This window comes from Centruroides sculpturatus, unplaced genomic scaffold (genome assembly GCF_000671375.1).
Source record: "Centruroides sculpturatus isolate CEXI.00-Female unplaced genomic scaffold, Cexi_2.0 scaffold240, whole genome shotgun sequence".
Taxonomy (NCBI): domain Eukaryota; kingdom Metazoa; phylum Arthropoda; class Arachnida; order Scorpiones; family Buthidae; genus Centruroides; species Centruroides sculpturatus.
The window spans coordinates 365,407-384,620 of NW_019384461.1; the positions used below are offsets into that span (position 1 = coordinate 365,407).

The following is a 19,214-nucleotide window of genomic DNA, read 5'->3' on the forward strand; positions in this document are numbered from 1 at the left end:
TGCTTTTGCACTCCTTTCAAAAGCTGGATCATTTGCTACAATTTGATCAATGATTTCGGTTATCATTACCAAACTTTTACTAAGGAAATATGTAGAGAAATTTTTTGGGTTCTTCGTTTTCAGAATCTCTATTTTCCAGTTCCACATGAATTCCATGTTCTGCCAGTTCTTGAAGGTTGTCGTTGGTAAGGCTCTCACCAGAAACCTGCTGTAACTCCTCAACATCCTGCTCATCTATATCTCCTAGTTCTGCTCTATCGATTAGGTTGAGTTTGGTCAACTTAACGATACAGCAATAGCTCTTCTCATTGAAAATTCTTGGCTACCTTCAGCCATAACTTCTTCTACTCTTTGTTCGTGCTTTATTAGTTAATTCTTGCCAAGTGAAGTCAATATTTTCTATGGTCTCCATGATGTTATATTTTTTCCAAAATTGCACCAAACAAACAAACATAGATTTAAAGAAAGTACATCTTTTTGCCACCTTGGTTTGTGTTCACAAATAATTGTATTATATATGAATCAATGAAATGCCACGATAATTTAAGTCAGCATAAATTTTGAGATTTTTTAGGTTTCAAGCATATCCCATTAAGTGGGCTCTTACTGTATGTAAATATGTACACTTCTAATTTATAGAATTTTATAACACAGTGTTTTTAATGATTTGAATACAGATATACATAACATTTGAAATCATGAATAAATACAAATTAATTACATTTTCAGTTAGGTGATTTTATTTTTGATCATAACTGTGTCTAGGTATGCTTGTGTATAGTTATTTATACAAAATTTGTATGTGTAAATGTATATAATATATTTTTAATTGCAGATTTGATTATCTATGAAAGACATCATTATGATTGAACCCTGCAGGATATACTGTAAAGCTAAAGATTTATCGAAACCAATGAAACCTGTGGGCCAAACGTCATTTATGATCGACGATATACTGAAACCGGATGAAGTAACTACGAAAAAGAGCATATCTGTGGATCTTTATTCACCGGTTAAATCTTTACATAGGCCAATGCCTATTCTCTTATCGCCACTTTGTTCCAGTTTTGCCAAATTTAACTTTACTTCTTCGGAGACATCTTTCCCATATTCTCCTGTAAGATCGCCTTATTCTTTAGATTCAAATCATTTGTGTATGATGAGTCCAAACAATACTCCAACTGGGACATCCGCATTTGTGTTTCCCACAAAGTCCCCACGTGATTGCGAGCTCTCCGTTCAAGTTAGTGAAGAAAAGCTAAGGCGTGAGTATTTTCATCAAACTTAACGAATATTTATTATTAAAAATATGAATTTTTATTCAAAATTCTTAAAATATTTCTCTTAGATCTTTGAATTTATAATACAAGTTGATTTTTTTTTAAATAGAATGGTTTGGTATAAAGTTTTATAAGACCCTTACACTTCAGGACTTAAACTGTATTCTCATAACATAGGATATAAGGATACGGTTTAAAGTATTGTAGCTTATTTAGCCAGACCCTTTCACCTTCATTAAATAATAATACATTTAAAAGCGTAAAGCTCTAATTGTTTCGCATGGTAAAGCCCTAAGCTGTGTATACCTTGTAAATCGACTCTCGTCCCTGCCAAACTGCTCGAAATCAATATTAATTTTAACTGTTTTTAAATTAAATTTAAATAATTAACAAATTCTTTTTAGAAATGTTTATTATTTATTTAAGTAAAGAANAATATAAAAACAATAAAAAATTATACTTGAGAAGTTAATTTAGTATCAAAAACGTAAAATATTTAAGTAGCCGAAGACATAGCCAAAGATTACAACGCTACAGCACTGGCGAAAATTTAAATTTGTAGACTGGAATTCCTTCGGATAAACGACGCTCTACTGTATTTAATTAACCAAAAATGTTTTTGACCTACTTCAATAGGCCTTCAATTGAAACATAAGACTTAAGTGTAAAAAGAACAAAAAGAACATTCAAAAAACATTAAATGGAACAGAAAAAATTTTAATTAAAAAAGAATGGGAAGAAAATTCTAAATCAATAGAACAAAGGGATATAAGATATAAAAAATACATTTTATAATCAAAACTTAAAAGCATAGATACAAGCAAACATAAATGGTACAAAAATAAAATTAAATTAAATTAAACAATAAAAAATTATTGGAGGATCAAGCCCAAGTTAGAACTCATATACAGATTTCTATGTCATTATTAATTAATGTGTCAACATTCCTATGATTGCTACAAAAGCATTTTCTATTAGCTTTAATTTCTAATAACTACAAGAACTTGATAGTGTTAGGGCTCCTGGCAGGCCTAATGATCTTAGCCTCATCCCATTTTATTTATGTCCTGCTGGGAAGCATAAGCCACTAAGACCAAGGTGTTGAGATTTTTTCAATGGCATTTATATTCCGTAAGTGCATCTGGTAGCTGTTTGATGTTCCAACTTAAGTAGGCCTATGATAGTAGATTGAAAATATTTTTAGTCTATTTTTGTTTAATACTGCTGGAGTTATACAAAGTGTACTGCTTTTTTGTTTGAAATTCATGAAACAGGAACAGATGATTCCATTAGTATACATTAAGAAAGAGGAACTCAAAAGTGTTAAAGGAGTCAAAATAATTTAAGATTTTTGGAAGAATCACTTCTATCTTCAGGTCAAACTACCAGGAAAATAGGTTCTGATTGGAAGAACTTTTTGGGGAGGTTTGTTTTTATTGTTCCTGTCATTTTCATTTCTCAGGGTGGCATCATTTTGGGTTTGAGGCAGTTGCTTGGTATTGACACTTTGTTGATGTGATTTGGTTGTTGTTGTTTGTTTCTATTTCCAGAAATTTCTGAGTGTGGATCACCCAGGTTCATGACTGATGGCTTGAGTGGCTACAGTGTAGGTTGGTAGGCTACTGAAAGGAAAAGCATTAGCCTATGATCACTAGCAACACATTATTGTGCAAGGAGCTATCATATTGGTAAGGCAACTCCTTATAGGTATGCAAACTAGTGATAATTTACACATGACAGTGCTCAATGAAAAAAAAAAGATTGATCAAGAATATATAGTGAATTTCATTCTTTACCTTGTGGATGTTCATATAGCCTAGTATTTGATTCTCTTTTTCTGTTTTGTCTAGATCTTTTGACATTCTTTTTTATGTTGTTGACTTTTAAGCCTTTTTTTTCTTTTTCTTTTTTTTATTTGTGGTTTTAGTCCCCTTACTGCTCAGAGAGCACAAAGAGGTCAAGAATATTATGTGTATAAGAGGGTTTGCGTTGGTTAGTGTCCCTAAGTGGGCTCATAGGCATCCCAAATAGGGCTCATAATTGCTAGTCCCTTGTGAGGGACTAGCAATTATGAGCCCTATTTGGGACGCCTATGAAAAATTTACGTTTTTTTTGTTATGTCTTAGTTTTTATTCTGCGTGTTATATTTTATGTAATGTTTATTTAACTTACCAAATTTTTCATTGATCAAGAGGAAGGGAAAGATAGATAGGATAGTTGCAGTATGCATTTCTAACCCACCTGACCTAACCAGTTTTTTGGATGTCTCAGAGCAGATGAGGAAGTGAAGACACAGTGAGAAATCCAGCAATAAAGAGCTCCAGCAAATTTGGAATAGAATTTTGAGAGGACTGCAATATCACTGTTGGTATGTGTGACAGCCTTCCGGGAGGTCTGTAAATGTTAAAGGGGAGCTAACCCCCATTTGAGAAGAAAGGAGGTGGAGGAAACCGGAAAAATTCCACCTGGTCAGAGAATTTTCCTGATCAGCCAGGGAAACATCGAATAATACATATAGAATATGTTTAGGGGATAAAAGTGCAAGGGGAGTGCTGGAGAACTTTACCACTTGAGGGAGAGATAATGCTTATGAGAAAAGTTGAAGATAAGGTTCACTACACAGTCTCCAACAGGGCCGTGTTCAGTAATGCAGAACACCTAGGTTAGAATTCTGAGTGGCTTAGTGGGCTGAGCTAAGAATAGATAAAAGAAGCTAGTGGTGGGAGGAGTCAAGCAGTAGTTAGAAATGAGTTCAACATTGCAGCATAAATAGACTTGCAAGAATTCTGCATTACTGAACATGGTCCAGGTGTGTAGTCCTGTGTGGTGTGGAATGGTGACGACTCTTTTCGTTGGAGAGGTCCAGTGCTGGATACTTGACCTGTAGACTGACTCACTTCTTCTTCTTGTTTATCTAGTTATATTATTTTTTATTGTTAAGAGCAGTGCGAGCCATGCAGCAGAAATGGGAAAAGAAGGAATGGTCTACAATTTGAAGAGTGATATTTGATTAGGATGATTAATTGAAAAGTTTATTGCAAGGAAAGAGTGGAAAAATTTGGTTGAGTATTTACTTTTAAGCCTTAGTGGGACTTTGATGACTGGCAGAGTGAGGAGCAAAAGAGCATTAGTTTGGGAAACACCACTCCCTTGCTTTCCCATGACTACATTTCTGACTACTGTACATTCTGATAATTTGAATCAAACATCATTGTTTATCTGAGGATGGGAGTGAAAATCTTGAAAAGTTCTTAATCAAATTAATTATGTTGACTCCTGTAATGCCATTAAGTTCTTCTAGTGATCACTAATAGTAGTATAGATATAGTATACATCTTAATTTGATTTACTGAAGGACAAGGATATGAGATATTTAAATAATTTTCTATTGATGAATAATTTTAACTATTATTTTCTTAATATTAATTTGTAACAAAAATATTCTTAAAAAATAATTTAAAAATTCCTTTTTAATAACATTTTATTATTAAAAAAGAATATTTTATAAATTTTTCAGCTGGAGCAGATATTAAAGAAATGGAAGATAAGAAATTTAAAGATTGTTTCACTGGAAATTTTCTTTCTCAGTGGGATTCTGTTTCTAAAACTATCAAACCTGTTATTGCTGCAGTTAATGGATATGCAGTAAGTTATAAAATGCATCTGTTTTAATTGTTAATTTTAAACTGTTAATATTGTTTGGATGTTTTATAGTATTAATATTAAATTGTTAACAAAGCACTAATATTTCAATTTCAATGTAATCAAAACAATTTACAAAATAATAAAATTTCTAACACTGATGATAGTTTTATTTAAATATTTTGTCAGATTTGATTTTATTATTTATTTTCAGGGACTCCTATATCATGCTAGAAATTTATAACCATAATTAATAGCTTGATATCTGATTAAATATATACAGGGTGTTTTTTTTATCTTGGGACAATGAAATAATTTAATTAGATTTCATTATTTTGGGAAAAAGGTATAGACAAAAGTTGTAGGGTTTCGAAGGGCCAATCAATTGGTGACCTTGGATGCGACCTTGACCCTCAAGGTCACTTCAGGTCAAGTCTGTTTTTTTCAATGGGAACACACATTTTTTATCCCAGCAATGGAAAGAGTGGGAAATTTCACATCTGGATATACTTTTGACCTTATGGTCTAGGTCAAAAGTCAAGATTATTTTAAGGTTTAAATTATAAGCTTTTAAACCTTTAAATAAAATTAAAGCTTTTAAACCTTAAAAAAACTTGACCTTTGACCTAGACCATCAGGTCAAAGGTATATCAGGTTGTGAAGTTTCCTGCTCTTTCCACTTCCAGGGTCAAAAATAGGTGTTCCCATTGAAAAAAACACACTTGACCCTGAAGTGACCTTGACTTTGAAGGTCAAGGTCACATCCGAGGTCATCATTTGATTGGCCCTTTGAAACTCTACAACTTTTGTCCATATGTTTTTGCCAAAATAATGAAATCAAATTAAGTTATTTTATTGTCTCAAGATAAAAATAAACACCCTGTGTGTATATATATATATACAGGTAACCACCGTATAACACGGTAGTTACGTTCCAAAAAATTGCCATGTTATGCGAATCCATGCTATACGAAACAAAGAACTAATACGAAAAGGAGGGTTAGGTTCCAAAAATTAAAAAACATGCTAGTATATTTTCATAATTAAGATAAATATCTTCATAAAAAATTTTTTTAAGTGATACATATTAATATAAATTAAACAATGTTTTCTTCGTCATCACTAAAAACACTATTAATTAACCGANTAGACGAAATGGCAAAAATGACAAATCTCTATTATTTCAAATAGAGAGTAGCCCGTGAGAATAACGCAATAAAAATAATAATATATTATTCATACTAGAGAATAAATTAATAATATCAAGATTTTGTTATGAAAACTTTCGACATTATATAAATTTATTAATTAAACAACTATTAACATTAAATTATTGTAGTTTGAAACACAAATATAGTATAAACCTAAATGTATCGAGTTGTAAATAATAATAATTTATGAAGCACTATATAAAACTTTTAAAATTGGAAATTATAAATTCATATATGCTCTTATTAACAAGAAATCCAATAGAAAATATCATCATTATTATATTTTGAAATGATAGCTGAAAAAATGCAAAATTTATTATTTATTTATCTACATAATTATAAAATAGGGGATATTATAAATTTGTATAATCTGTTTTTACACAACATAATGTATATTAATACCATTATTTTAACATAATTTAAAAACAAATAAATAATTATTTTATCCATTAATTTTGTATTGTCCTATTTTATTTGCATTCTAATTTAGATAATTTTGTTATTTTTAATAGCAAAAATTATATTTGATATTAAAGTGGCTGAAAAATTTCGTATTATTTTAACTGTTAAAACATTCCACATCTTAAATCTATAAGAAATAACTCTTAATGATTTTTATAATGAAATACACGTTATTAAAGCCGAAAAATAAATATTGAATATTCAATTAAAATTTAGAATTTTTAATTTCTTTATACTCCATTTCAAATTTATTATAAAATGTCTTTTAAATCCCAAAACTAAGTCGTTTCGATTTAAAAACACGTGTTTCGAGCAAAAACTTTCCTGCGAAATTTGTCAGGAATACGAGGAAAACTTAAGATAAATGTTTATATTATGCAATATCACTAGTAAAACTATATTAAAACACATAAATATTACAAAATTACAAGTAACCCTCGTATAACACACTCCAAAAAATTGCCGTGTCATGCAAATCCATGTTATATGAAACAAAGAACTAGTGCGAAATAGGGGGTTAGGTTCCAAAAATTAAAAAACATGCTATTAAATCCTTATTTAAATCGGATTTATTCTTCATTTTTTCATAGGTAAAATACCTATTTATTATTTAAGTAAATATTTTACCAGAGGATTATTCATCCTATATGATGATCTCAGCATGAGCATCATCAACTGATAACAGTTTTTGGGTGCGTTCGTTAATAGTGGTCGCTCTACAACGCTGCTGTTTGTAGGCATTTAGAAACGATGGTAAAAGAAAGATGGCGGCACCTGCACTATTGATAGTATCATGATGGAGGAATCTATAATTCTAAAATGAGCTTTTAGAGGCAAAAGAAGGGTCTCAATTGTAAAATTTAACCATTAAATGGGTTATTGTTGAAAGAGCATTCAAAGTATCCATGAAAACAATTAGAATGCTCGCATGGAGTTACGCGGAAGTATAAAAGAACGCACCCTTTATTACATTTCATGTTATACGAGGGTTTTTTTTTACCCAATTCCCGAACCATGTTAGAGTGAACCCGTGCTATAGAAGTGCCATGTTATACGGGGGTTACCTGTATAGGAATTATAATAATGTTAAATAAAATTCCAAATTATAGACAAAAAATTTTAACTTTACTTAAAATAATTACAAAATAACACCCTCCTTTATTTAAGTTTCTAAGAACTATTTCTGTAGATCAATATAGTATAATGAATTATTTTAATGAAATGAAATTAGTTCTGTTTTAAAATTATTGCTAGCAATAAGAAAATAAGTGTAACATATTGGCATAAATGTGACCATAGGGTCGATATCTCTTCGATACCCCGTCAGGATGACACCACTGTATCCTTCGGTTGATACAGAGACCACAAGTTTGCGCGAGCGGATAGGTATGAGGGTTGGACCTGGAATGGAGAAACTGAGAGAAAAACGGAAGAAACTGCACTCCAGAAGTTTTAAACATAAAAACATAATTTGGAATTTTATTTATATATAATCTAAACTAGGTTTACATCAGCGAATAAAATGCGAACATAAACTACATGAGTAGGGTTCAGTTATTACTCAATTTTTAGTTCAAATTAACGACCGGGTGCGTGTTTTGTTTACGCGGAGAGAGAGAGAGCGTACAATAGTGTGCGGACAGGATAAATACCTTAGATTCCTACCTAAATACCTAAGAGATCAAGTCCAGCACAAAAGGTCCAACAGTTCTTTTTAGGTGAGTAGAAAAATTTCCGTTGAGGTCTTCTAGTCTTGTAGTTGAGAAGGAGGTGTTGGTTGACGGAATCTTGGTGGGAGGTAGATGTTTGGAGCGCACACACAGGCACTAATAATAACTTCCACACCCTTACTCATCATGCCTGGCCCTTTTATATCAAGTCCTCTTTTTCGAACTTTTCTCCGATTTTGTCAGCGATGACGATCTTCTTGGTCCAATGAGGGGATGGGTGACACAATCGTGACACAGAAATGTACTCATCTCAACAAGGAACCCAACTCGTGGGAATCGAGTTTTTATTGATTTTATTTTTCCTTTTTCTCTTTTAATTTTCTGTTTTCTTGTTCCGTCTTTATAAAGTTTATAAAAAAATATTTTAGTTTAAAACACTAAAATTCTGGTCCTCACATAAATAATATCTTAAGGATGCAGACAAAGGACTACTTACTTAGCAATAGGCACTCACACAAAATTCAACATTTATTTCCACTGGTAACTTTACATAATACAATATACAAGCAGAAATAGAATGAAATGAAACATTGGAATCCTGACTGCACCTTTCCAACATTATTTCTGCTATCAAATCAAATTACTAAACTTTTTGTTCAGTGGCACCCTGCTTTACAACAATAATATAAATTGAAATGATTGTCATTGTTTATATATGTTACTGTGAATGACCGAAATGGGGGGAATATCAACATTCACACAGTTGTCTGTGTCGACATTCACAAATATTGGTCTTTCACAGTAACATATATACAATGTGATGGTAATTTTATACAGAGGTTCCATTTCTTACTATTTGCATGCAAATATTAAGAGATCACACAAAGTAAGATTAATTATTACTTGTACTAATTATCATTTTTTACTAAATAGAAATACATTAAAATTATAGGGAATAGAAGTTTCTTTCTATAATTCCATAGTAATTCTGAAAATTGCAATTTTAATCTTGAATTAAGAATTTAAACTTTTTTTTGTTTTTGTAGTCTATACTGTTTGAAAATAGATAATGAAACAAATATTCTAAACCCGATATATAACTTAACTAAACACCAATCGTATGCTGAAAATCGGGCATACGATTGGTGCCATCTCTTATTAATTTTAATAGGAGATGGCACCTAACGCCTACCTCTAGAGCCAAATTGGTTACGTAATTCATTTAGTAATTAGCCTAAAACTAGCCCGATAGATTTTCGGCATACGATTGGTGTTTAGTTAGATAATGAAACTCAAAATCACTTGANTATATTTAAAACTAGATATAAAACTATATATATAAACAGTGTGTGTATATATATATATATATATACACTGTTTATATATTTACATATAAAACTAATTTTGGGTTTTTAACATTAATGGATGATTTGAAATGGACATATTTTTATAAATCATGATAGCATTTATGATTCTCAGGAATATATTCTAATATGTTTCTAGAGTTTCTTCTTTTGGCTTTCATTTATTGCTAATAATAATATTTTGAAGTTGCCAATTGTTAAATACATAATTGAAAACTGAATTCAGTAGATCATTTTATTCTTTTTTATCACATATTAATAATTTTAAAATAATAAATAAATAAATTATTATTCTTGTCTCTTAAAAAAATAAAACATTTATCTTTAAAAAGAAAACCTTAAATTTTGTAATTCTTTAATATAAAAAAATTAAACTTATTTCTATATAACAAAACTTTTTAGTTTGGTGGAGGATGTGAGTTAGCTATGATGTGTGATATAATTTATGCTGGAGAAAATGCACAGTTTTCTCAACCTGAAATTAATCTAGGAACAATTCCAGGTAAGTTTTTAGTAATTCTATTTTTATTGAAATAAATATGACATTAAAATACATTTATATTTAAAAAAATCAAAAATTCAAAAATAATTATATTTTATTAATTTTTAAGCATTACAATATAATTAAAACATAATACTCAATTATTTCAATTTTATATGCTTGTTTTTGATTTTAGACTAGTACTGTATTACAACTTAAATTACAACTATATTTACAGAAGATTACTTTCAAAATAAGCACATTCTATCCACTTCTCACATTTTAGCACTTATTAAAACATTTAGTCTTGTACCCATTCTACATACATTACCTCCTTGAGTGCAATCATCAAAATACTTTATATGAATCCATAATTTTCACTAGAGCCACAACCATGTCTTCATCAATATAGACTACAGGAGTGAGTTCACTGAGTAAAGAAAACTGTAAAAGTATAGGTGTATGACGTTTTGTCAGATATTCCCTACTGTAGATATTACAGTGAACCAGTATGTTGTTTTTATGGAAAAATCCAGCTTTTTGCTTGCCAGAGTTGATAGTATAGTTTTTATCATGTATCAGTTTATAATATATTATATGTGGTGTTGTGCATCAAAAATTCCTTCCAACTGGCCAAATTATCAACAAAGAATATTATTTGAGCATTTTGCATTGTTTGTATGAAGCAATTTGTAGAAAAAGACCTGATTTGTTTTGTGCTGAGAAAACTCGTAAATTTTGCATTGTAACAATGCACCTGCTCACAATACAATGTCGCTCCTGCTCTTGTTGTTTGTTAATTTTGGACCAAAAACTCAATAAATATGGTTCCACAAGCTGTATATTCACCTGATATGGCACTGTGTGATGTTTTCCTGTTTCCTAGACTAAAATTTTCACTTTGTTGTTGTCATTTTCAGTCAATTGATGCTATAAAACAAAATTCACTGCAACTTTTGTGAAAAATGACTTTAAAGCAAGGATCACCCCGATCCTTGCTTTAAAGTCATTTTTCACAAAAAGTGACTAAAGCAATTGAAGTCATTTCTTAGAATGGAAAATAATTGCTTGACATTGTGTAGTGAGCATACATGTTGCAATATGACAAGCAACTTGAATTCTCTCTGGGTAATTTTGAATCAACCCAAATACTGATGTTATTTTAAGTCTGGCGGTCCAGGTAACCTGGTTTTTCACATAAAAAGAATTATGTCCTTCAGTATCAACAATATCCAATGTTTTTATAACAACTTTATTTCTCTTTTCTTCGAGAATTGCTCATTGACTGTGAGAAAATTTCTGTTTCTATGGGTTGTCCTGTTTATCTTCAAGTAGCACAAGTAGCACAATATTTTTTAATGTTTCTGAGTGATCAACATGACCAGACTCAGCTGTGCTGATAACTAAATGATGAACTACATCATGTCCTATTGAAACTCCAAGTTGTCAACCCATTTCAACTGCAAGTTTTTTGAAATCCTTTGTTCTTAAGTTCAAATGCAGTGAAGGATGTTGCACTCAAGCAAACCATTTCCACAAGACCTTCATGAAAAATGTTAGCATTCACAGTGACTGTAATTCTTGACAAATTGAAATATGAATCAATTTTTAATTCATCCATTTTGGATTTCTTATTAGATCATGCTCTGCGAGTACTATTTTTTTCAGAACCAAAATGTTGTTTTGTCATGGCAGTCTTTGCTTTATATTTTTTGTCTTTCCTTTTAATTGAAGCTTTATAAATTTCTGGATAATTACATTTTTCTTTGGTTCCACTTGTATTGCTAGTCTTGAAATTAAAGTTGTATTGTTTGAGTTCGTCTCTCACTTTCTTGCATATTGCCAATTTTTTTTTTTTTTTTTTTTTTTTTTTCAGATTCAAATCCTCTTTTGTAAATTGGCTGTTAATCAATTTTAATTTTTCTTTGTTGACGACATCTTAATTGATTTAACCTGTATTGACTAAAACAATGAACAAAATAAAAACTAACATATTATCCATATGTATGACTTACCTAGTTGTAGTATAAATGGATTTATATTCTTATTAAATAATTAAATACTTTTTATGAAACTTCTGTATGTGGTTGATTGTGTTCACACTTCATTGAAATTAACAGTCACTGTACAAATATATCAAATGCAAAAAGCCAAAATATCAAATGTAAAGCCAAATGTCAAATTAACAGTCATTACACGAATAATTAACAAATAATTAATGGTCATTGCATGATGATATGCTTGTTAAATGTCAAAAAAATATTAATACAAAAAGACTAGAGCAATCAAAATTATGTGCGCTCCAGCTCCAGGCAAAAACTTATTGCTCCAGCTCCATGCTCCACACCAAAACACTATTTTTCATTTTCTGGATAGGTATTATCTTCCAAACAACCCCCTAAGTAACCCTGATTACACATTATTTTTATGAAACAAAACTATATATTGTTTATTTAAAAACTGGCAGATGTTTTAAAATATATAGAAATTTTTTAATAAATACCTGAGTTTAACACACATCTGCAAATCTTTTATTAATTATTTTTACTGTTTTTGTCCTTATTTGTTATTTTATCTTAATTAGGATACATTTCCAGAAACCTCCCTACAAAACTTAGAGCATCAATATGATGTACGTAAAGGCAAAACCACAACTGCCCTATCTATAATAGCCACTGTACCAGAAAATAGACCAAACTTTAATGAAGCTAAGCTTTTAAAAACAATAGGGGGATCAACAAGCAGGTAAAATTCTTGAAAATATATACATATATAAGCACAGTGTCACGAATTTGTGCATAAACCATAAAGATGCCACTTGTTTATCAACAGCTTGGAAGTACTTTCTCAATGCAGTGAACAGTGATATCGAAGACTAAAATAAATATTTCATTTACGCATTTATTTATTTTTATTTTTACATTTATTTTTATTTATTTATTTTATTCTATATATCTTTGTCAATATTGTACACATTTATTTGTATTCTTAATTTATTCAGTTTTATGTATTTAAATAATTCTCGTTTAGAATACAGTATTTAAACATTAATTTAAAGAATTCTATTCAAAATGTATTTGATTCTGAAGGTGGCTACACAGATAGCTGAAAGCATTAGATGAATTAAAAATTAACTGCTGGAATAGGTTTTTTTTTAAGTACAAGCAAAAGTGTTTAATGCTACCGTTGCAAACTCTTTTCAACATCAAAGTCAAAATTAATATTGGCATGGTGCAGCTTGCCATAAAACACCAACCAACCAATCAACCATCTAAATTAATAACTGATTTGCAAAATTGGAGATTAATTACTGTTATTTTAAACAAAAACGTACTTACTCGTGCCTCTAACTGGTGTGTAGAAATACAAAAATAAATAATTTTGTAAAAACAAACATTTTCCAAACACCTTCCATGTCCTTCTTCAGGTAAAACGGTTGGATTCCTTATTCTCAAACACCGTCACGCAATTTTTTAAAAAGAAAAATTTGAACGATGTTTCGATTGCACAATAGATATTGTGCATGTGTTGTATCTGTCGTGTTCCTTTCATTCAGCATCGCATTTACTCTTCTCTTACGTGTCTGATGTACTATTTTTATTATGATCTTTACATGTCCTCGTGCAACCTCCTATACCAACCACATTCTTAGTAATCATTACGTAATAAGGCTGTTATTTTATTGGACCATTAGTTTCAAAAGAACACATATCAGCCATGTGTACTATGTATAAAAGATCAACAAAATTCAATTGAATTGATAATCAACTATTACAGAAAAAGAAAAAAGAAGAACGTTATTGGAGAGATGTGTTGAAAAAAATTGTATCGACAATAAAATTATTGAGTCACTTAGGATTAGGATTTAGGAGTCACAATGAAGGCAAAGATTCCAATAGGAAAGGAAATTATTTAACTTGCTTGGAATACCTAAGCAAATGTGATGAGTTCTTGAAATTACATCTACAAAAATATACCAAGAACAAGGAAATGTAAACTATTTATCTCATAATATATGTGATGAATTTGTAGGTCTTATTGGTAATCGGAAAAGTAAAAGCAGAAATAATTGAAGAAATAAAATCTGTGACTTATTATGGTATAATTGTTGACTGCCCCACTTCGAGCCTCACTTAACTTGATCCACTGTTGATGGCACAAAAGTTGGTACAACACGTTACATAGGGTATTTGCAGTTTCGCAGAGAGAAACATTACAAATTTTTGGTACCTTACAAGTCAGAACTAGAATTCTTGTTGAGAATCTTCAGAATATAATCTTTAGCATTTGTTAGCAGTTCTGGAGAGAAGCTGCAAGTAGAGAGAGGGATGGCAAGAATACAGAAGAGCACTAATCCAAAAGACATTTTTTTCATTCATTAGTTTAATTGTACATTTAAAACAAGGTACAAAGTCCTGCCACGCAGTGAGCATTACAGGAACATATCCGTTACATAGTTCCACCGAGTTACAGTATGCACTAATGAACAAAGCAAAGTGAAAAGAAAAATTTAAAAAAATAAAATAAAAAAAATTCACGCTTTACGATTCATATTCACAAATATACCCGAAACACGCAAGCAAACAAGACATAATTAATTGACTATTGTGTATATAATTATGTACAAACTAACCTATATATGAATAAACTACTTTTAAACTTTAATAAAAGACTGATACTCATGTTTCGTCTGCAGGGTTGCCCAAAAGTCAATTAACAATGTTATAAGTGTACATATATTTTTATCAATGGTATGTATTTATATTTAATAACAAAATTAATTGATTTTTGAGCCACCTTTTTATACAGTATAATAAAATATTTAAATGTTTCTCTAAAAGGTGTAATTTTTAAACTTAAAACTTCCAAAATTAAAAAAATAAAAAAACACTTTATCTTGCATTTAAGATTTTTATTTATTTATTTAATTAAAAGATTTATTTTATTATTTTAAGAAATTAATTTGAAAGAAAGATAAAAATATTATATTCAAAAATTCTGTTAATGCATTATTGTTATTCTAAAAATACTTCCTAAAATATTTAAAATATACTTTAAAAATTTTTTTTATAATGCGACCCACTTTCCATGTTAAAGTAGTTATATTTCTGACTCATTCAAGGTGATTACTAGTGAAAGTTCATTCCATACATATTCAATGACAAATTTATATTTATATCTAAAAATATTTATTATTTTATATTTAGAATATAAATAAAATTTAAGAATTTTATCTATTCTAAATCTAAAAATTATAACAAATTATATAAAATTATTTTTTACAATTCCAAGATAGATAAACAAAAGTTTTATAGTGTGAATACTACACTTTCGATATTTTTTAATAACTTATAAGTGAAGGTAAAATGGTGAATCGGGTTATCTGATGAACACGTGTGATTACTGTATAAGCTAAAAAGTAGCTCTACGTATTGGTATATTGTGTTAGTTGAAAGCCTTTTACTAATTTATAAAGATGAAAATTAAAATATAAAGCTTAAAATTTCAATAAATATTAAGTATTTTTAGTAAATATAATATTTTAGTGTTAAATACTACCCGAGAGATATAAATTTTTATATTTTTTCTAGTTCTAGAAACTTCGTAAAATAAATTGTAATAATAAAATATAAATTTTAAAAAAACATTTTTAATGTAAATTATATTATCAAAAAAATTTTTTATTTTATTTTTAGCTTTCAAAGTACACTCTTAAGCTTTAAATAATTTATAAATAAAAAAATATGCTCTAAAAACGGCACAAAATTTTAGCACAAAAAAACTGCGTTATTTTAATAAAATAACTGCAGTTTTTCGTGATAAATGCTAGCCTAACATCTAGAATTTTTATGTTTTTCTTGTTCTAAAATTTTATAAAATAAATTAGAATAATAAAAAACAATTTTGAAAGTACTTTAAACACAAAATTTATTGACAAATAAATTTCTTGTACTTTTTTTAAGTATGAATTTAATGACCATGAACTGTTTTCTTCCGACAATAGTTCCAGAACAAATGACAGCAGAAATTTCTGAAAGTAAATTGGTGTAAGAAGGTAAAATTTAATTTTTTTTTTCTTAATCTGATTTATAAATATATCAAGAAGGAAATGAAAAGTTAAATATAAGATTATCTTTTGCATCCTTGAACTACTTTTATAATGAAGAAAGGAATCTTTAACATTAAAAAATATCTATTTTAATCGTCCATTCAGGGATTANCACAGAAAATGCTATCCAGAAATATATAACACTTAGAGTTTAAAGTAAAAATTTCAGCAAAAACTCAATTCGAATACAGAGCAAAATTTTCCTGCATCCATTGACTAAGCCATTTAGCGCTCTCCATCAATCCAAAAGACAGCACCGTGATCAGAACGGTTGAAAGAATGGATGACAACTGACTGAAATTGGCCATTCCCTTTTACTTGTTTGATTTTCACACAATGCCAGGCTGAAATGTTTTGGTCACAATGCTCTCAATTTTAGTACTATCTTTCCCGTGTATATCATGCTTTTTCTGTTAATAATGGAGTTTTGCCAGTCATCTATATAACTTTATTCAGGAGAAAAGCTTTGAATTGAAATAACGTGATTTCCAGTCTAAACTGGAAGTTCATATATAGTTAATTGGGATCTCCTGCCCCTAAGTTTTTCTTTCCTGGTCTCAACTGTCATACAGTCGACCCCCCTATAAGATCATTGATTTTTCCGTTTTATCTGAATTACATGTTGTACGAGTCACTTAGATTTTACAAATATGTGAGCCGTTCACAGCCCGGCACACGCATTTGTAAAATCTAAGTGACTCGTACAACATGTAATTCAGATAAAACGGAAAAATCAATGATCTTATAGGGGGGTCGACTGTATATCTAACTCTGTTCTCAAGATCATGGAAGGACAAACAAACTGATGCCAATGGGAATTTATAGGTCTACAATTTTTGAAAATTGCAGCCCAAATATCACATGAAAGTTACTTGATTGAATTTAATAAGAGCATTACAAAAAGGGAAATAAAATATTATTTATTTTTGGAAAGTGTATAGTAATTTCATTTTATAATTTCATTATAAAATGATATGGAAGACTTAAAGTGAAATTTGTTTTGCTATATATGCTGGCAATGTTCTTGGTAAATATTCTTTAAATTTTATATATTTAATTAAATAAATTTACCATCTAAATGTTACTTATTTTAGAAAAATTAAAAAATTGAAGATATTAACTGGCTTAAGTTAGTCTGTTAAAGATAGTAAATTTCTTATTTAAAAATGTATTTAGATGGAATGTTTTAATGAATGTTCTGTTGCTTAGATTGGAAAATTTAGAATAAGAGATGATTGATATTTGTTTTTTTTTTTTTTTTTGTGTGTTTCATGCAAACTTTGCTAATTGTATCAAACTTTGTGTATTAAAATGTACTGTTATTTGTAAATAACTATTAGGTCTACTGGAAAGTTCTGTCCGTTTTTAGAATAAAACAAAATAATAAATTTTCCAAACTTTATTGAATAATATAATTTCCATCATTATTTATGACTTCTTGCCAGCATGATGGCAATTTGTATATCCCATTTTTAAAAAATGCCTTATTCCTAGCGGTGAAAAATTGAACCAATGCTTGTCTGATATTTTCTTAGTTTTTGAATTTTTACACAAAATTTTTTGCAGGGCAAAAACCCTGCAAAAAAATTTGTAAGGACAGAAACAAGTGATAATTGGAAGGTGCTAGGTCCGGGGAGTATGGTGGATGTGACAGAATTTCCCAGCCTAGCTCTGCGAGTTTCTGACGAGTCCCCAAAGCAGTATGTGGCCTGGCATTATCATGAAACAGTATGATGTCCTTCCTATTGAACATCGCTGGCCTGTTTTCTTGGAGTGCTGTATTTAAATTATCCAATTGCTGACAGTACCTCTCTGAATTTAGCTTTTTGTTCAGTTTTAACAGCTCAAAATGTATTAGTCCTCGAATGTCCCACCATATACACAACATTCTCTTATTCAGGCTCAACTTTGGTTTAGAGGTGGAGGGGCTTGTTTTCCGAATTCACAATATGCCCTTTTCTTCACGATGTTTTCATAGGTTTTCATCCCCAGTTATCATCCAGTCCAAGAAGGGTTCGATTTTGTTACGTGCAAGCAGAGATGTGCACATGATGACTCAATCATTCAGATTCTTCTCACTTAACTCATGTGGCACCCATCTCAAATATTTCCACACCAATCCTAGTTTCCGAATATGATTTGAAATGGTTTGTTGAGCTGAGTCAAGCTTTCCCGCAATCTCCGATGTTGTCAAAAAGGATTTTGCTCTAACATGATCTTGACAGCATCATCATCGATCAAAGATGGTCTCCCAGAGCGTGGCTTATCAGAAAGGTCGAAATCATCTATTTGAAATTTTTCAAATTATCTTCTGCATGTTCTGTCAGAAACTGTACCTTCACCAAACACTTTCAATAAATTTCTACATGCTTCTGCAGCATTTCTTCCTTGTTGGAATTCATACAAAATACAGTGGCGTAAATGAACTTTATCAGTAACCATGTGTATTAGTGATGTAACGAATATTCGGTTACTATTCGGTATTCGGCCTATTCGGCCTATTTTTCACTATTCGGCCGAATACCGAATATTTAATCACTATTCGGCCGAATACCGAATACCTAAANATAATTATGACAAATTTTTATCATTCAGTAAGAGATACATATTTTTTTTTTAAATTGATTTTTTTTTAATTTTATAAAAAGTTTTTAAGTGTTTAACATTTAAAGCATTTTATAGGTGCTGGTGGTACTCAAAGATTGCCTCGTATTATTGGAAAATCACGAGCAATGGAAATGGTGTTGACAGGCAGTAGAGTGAAAGCAGCTGAAGCTGAAAAATGGGGTAATTTTATAGTCTGATTATATGAAACAAAACTATTCATTATTAAACTATTTTACAAAACATATCTAAGATAAATTATGTGGATTTGAATGAAATCATAGAATGCCAAATTACTTTAGTAATTTTTTAAAAATTAAAATTACTGATGTATTTAACACATTTAAAAAATAAAATACTTTAATTACATAGGTCTACAAGGCGATACAGT

The 19,214-nt window shown here is 29.8% G+C and overlaps 1 protein-coding gene across 1 annotated transcript in view; it reads left to right on the plus strand.

Moving 5' to 3' along the window:
• The first annotated feature begins 847 nt into the window (after nt 1-847).
• Nucleotides 848-19,214, plus strand: part of LOC111620854 (enoyl-CoA hydratase, mitochondrial-like) — a 28,822-nt gene continuing 10,455 nt past the window's right edge. Inside the window, exons 1-4 of the mRNA XM_023362854.1 lie at nt 848-1,265; nt 4,777-4,925; nt 10,032-10,131; nt 18,902-19,006. Coding sequence (XP_023218622.1) covers nt 848-1,265; nt 4,777-4,925; nt 10,032-10,131; nt 18,902-19,006 — 772 coding nt within the window. The remainder of the gene's footprint in view (nt 1,266-4,776; nt 4,926-10,031; nt 10,132-18,901; nt 19,007-19,214) is intronic.